At 40.4% G+C, this 3,107-nt stretch overlaps 1 protein-coding gene across 1 annotated transcript; it reads right to left on the reverse strand.

Moving 5' to 3' along the window:
* Nucleotides 1-233: 233 nt before the first annotated feature.
* Nucleotides 234-2,267, reverse strand: LOC117910924 (L-type lectin-domain containing receptor kinase IX.1-like). Its single transcript, XM_034825106.1, has one exon. The coding sequence runs from the start codon at nt 2,265-2,267 to the stop codon at nt 234-236; it is 2,034 nt and encodes a 677-aa protein (XP_034680997.1).
* Nucleotides 2,268-3,107: the final 840 nt, after the last annotated feature.

A 3,107-nucleotide genomic window follows, 5' to 3' on the forward strand; every position in this document is an offset into this window, starting at 1 on the left:
AGCTTTAGATTATGATTTAGTCTAAATTTACTAAATGATTTTCTTTGATTACTATATAATGACTATTATTAATATTAACTGAAGAAAGAATTGATCGACCAGAACACCATATATATGAAATCGGAGTTTACTATGATCCAAGGACAAATAATATGAATCTCATGAACAACAATGAAATGAAACAAATTCAAATGAAATAACAAACCTGAATCATAGGACTATTTCCGGCCGAATTAGCGTGTGTGGAATAGGGATGCGGATTGAGACAAGGTTGAAGAAGATTCTGAGACCTTTGATGAGTCCGTGGTGCCATTAGAGGAGTTGGAAAACTGGGTGTGGTTTCTCTCAGAAAGGCTAGTGCTATATGATGTCTGCAGCGCTGGGGGAGCGTAATACATTGGCACAGGCATTTTTATAGGAAGAATAGGCAATAAAGCTTCAGAATTAAGGACACTAATTGCTTCCCTCATTGAAGGACGAGCATTGCAATCCGGGTGAGCACACCAAAGACCAACAATCATCAATCGTTCCATTTGTTGATCATCATAATCTGCAGACAGTCTTGGATCAGCTGCTTCAAGAAGTTTTCCTACGCCATAGAGGTCCCAAACCCACTCCACCAATCTGATCTGATTTTCTTCGGCCTTTGTTTCCACGGCTCTTCTTCCACAGCAAATTTCCAATGCAACAATTCCAAAACTGTACACGTCAGAGTTCTTACTAGCCTTGCCTGTCATGAAACATTCAGGAGCCATGTAGCCCATGGTCCCTGCTAAAACAGTGGTTTGTGACCCTTTACCATGATCAACAAGCCTGGCTAGCCCAAAATCTCCAAGCTTAGCATTAAAATCTGAGTCCAGCATCACATTACTGGACTTGATGTCCCTGTGTACCACACACTGCTCCCATTCTTCATGTAGGTACAGAAGCGAAGAGGCCAAGCCTAGAGCAATTCTATACCTCATAGCCCATGTTAACAAGGTTTTTTCTTCAAAAAGACAGGTGCTCAAGCTTCCATTTGGCAACAACTCGTAAACCAATAGGAGCTCTCCTTTTTTATGGCACCAGCCCATGAGCTGCACCAAGTTCCGGTGCCTCAATCGACAGAAGATCTTCACTTCAGATGCGTACTCCTTCATCCCCTGTTGGGAGTTCCTTGTTACCCTCTTAACTGCAACATAAGAGTTCAGTTCTCGCAAGAAACCTCTATAGACCCCACCAAACCCTCCCTCTCCAAGCTTCTCTCCCTCTGAAAAGTTAGTGGTCGCAAGAGCCAATTCATTAAAGGAAAACTTCCTCGGTCCAGTACCCTTCTCAAAATCTTCGTCCATGGCCAGGTCACTGTCACCACCGTCTTCTTGATCTCTCCCAGTATTCCTCTTCCTCCAGAAGTAAAACCAAGCCAATCCAAACCCACCCACCACAACAAATGCACAAACACTCAATCCCACCGCAAGTTCTGTCTTCTTTCCCTCTCCAGGTTCTACAGAACTGGGAGGTTCCAAAGTTGAACTAAAATTCCATGAGCAAATTTTGTTTATCTGGAAATACGATCCTGTTGAGCCTGAGAAGCCCATAGTAACGTATTCCGGCAAGTATTCCCTCAGATCAACTTGGTAAGAGAGGCTTTGCGTACTATTGGTACTGTCCGTAACCTCAGTAATTAGGACAACACTGAGATTATGTGAACTAGAAGTATAACTGATGGAAACATGATTTAGCTTTCCTTTCTCGATATTGCTGGACCAGTTCACAGTTTTAACAGATATCATGGAGTTAATATCAATACCAATATGCTCACCTTCTGGATCCCTCTTTGCTGCGTTTGTAAATGTATCAAACTCCACTGCAATAAAAGTAACTGCACTTTTGTTTGTCTCATTCTTTTCTTTGGCGAGACCAAGAGTTTCTCCCAACGTATCTGTATGCAATTGGGTACCATTAAGGAAGAACGTAAGTCCGTCGGCATGCAGACTGTCGCCTTGTGAATTGATGACAAAGGAGAAATTGCTAGTGAAATCAGTTAGATTTCTGGAGGTCTGATCCCAGAGATACAATCGCTCGCTATACATGGCTCGACCCCAACTATTATTCGCTTGCATGTCCTTCTCATTTCTGGTCAGTTGGATGCATCCATCTGAAGAATATACAGCGTCTCCTGCTTCGTCGAAGGATATATTATGGTTATTTGAACCAAAGCTGGAGAAGTTGAAGGACAACGAAGTTGCAGAAGGGAAGAATATTAGGAAGAAGAAAATGGAAATCATGAAGAGATGAAAGGAGAGAAGTTTGTGAGATTCCATACGAGTGTTGCAAGCACCCATGGTTGAGTACAGAGTCCTGCCTATTCTCTTCTAATTAAACATATCCTTGCAGTTGCGTACTCCTTTGCCAAAGAATTTTCAAATCGCCACCAAAGACGGCAAAGTAATATTTGAAGAGGTCGCGTTGAAAGTAATATTATTTGTTGATAAAATTATTTGTAAAATCATATGATCCATATTTCATAGTTAATAGCCAAGTTACAGCTTGTGACAATTAAGCCTAGAAACCTCATATGGCCGGCCATTCTGTGATTCCATTGTTTGTAAAGACCAAAGCCTAAAAATTGGTTCTAGGAAGTTGTTATTCAAGAAATTGTCTTTGTCTATTCTTCTTCTTCTTCGTCCTATGTGTGTAGTTTATATTTTCTTGGCAGCCACGGTTTCTTCTTCCAAACTGACTGAATGATTTTATGGGGTTGGATGGGAAGCATTGTCTCATTCAGTGACTCCTAGTCCCAGCAATATTGTGGGTTGCTTTGAATATGGATACCAGAAATGTAAGAGAGGAAGGAAATGATTCTATCTAGGGGATTCATTTTCATGGAGATGTCCAATTTGACTAATAGAATTGACTCATCCAGAATTGTGGGGAAAAAGGGGTCCATAGATCAAAAAGAAAATATTTGCTTTGATCTGCTACTATTTTTGTCGGTGATATCTATGAATATTATTTTTAATACATACTAATATCGAAGATATCATGTTTGTTATTGTGCTAGTGTTTGAATGACCAAAGAAATAAAAATAGATGTGATAAAACATACTTCATCTTGGGATTTAGTT

Source organism: Vitis riparia, chromosome 3 (assembly GCF_004353265.1).
Source record: "Vitis riparia cultivar Riparia Gloire de Montpellier isolate 1030 chromosome 3, EGFV_Vit.rip_1.0, whole genome shotgun sequence".
Lineage (NCBI taxonomy): Eukaryota > Viridiplantae > Streptophyta > Magnoliopsida > Vitales > Vitaceae > Vitis > Vitis riparia.

Bases quoted from the DNA above. Each gene is read 5' to 3' on its own strand.
- LOC117910924 (XM_034825106.1), bottom strand. From the start codon at position 2,267: ATGATTTCCATTTTCTTCTTCCTAATATTCTTCCCTTCTGCAACTTCG.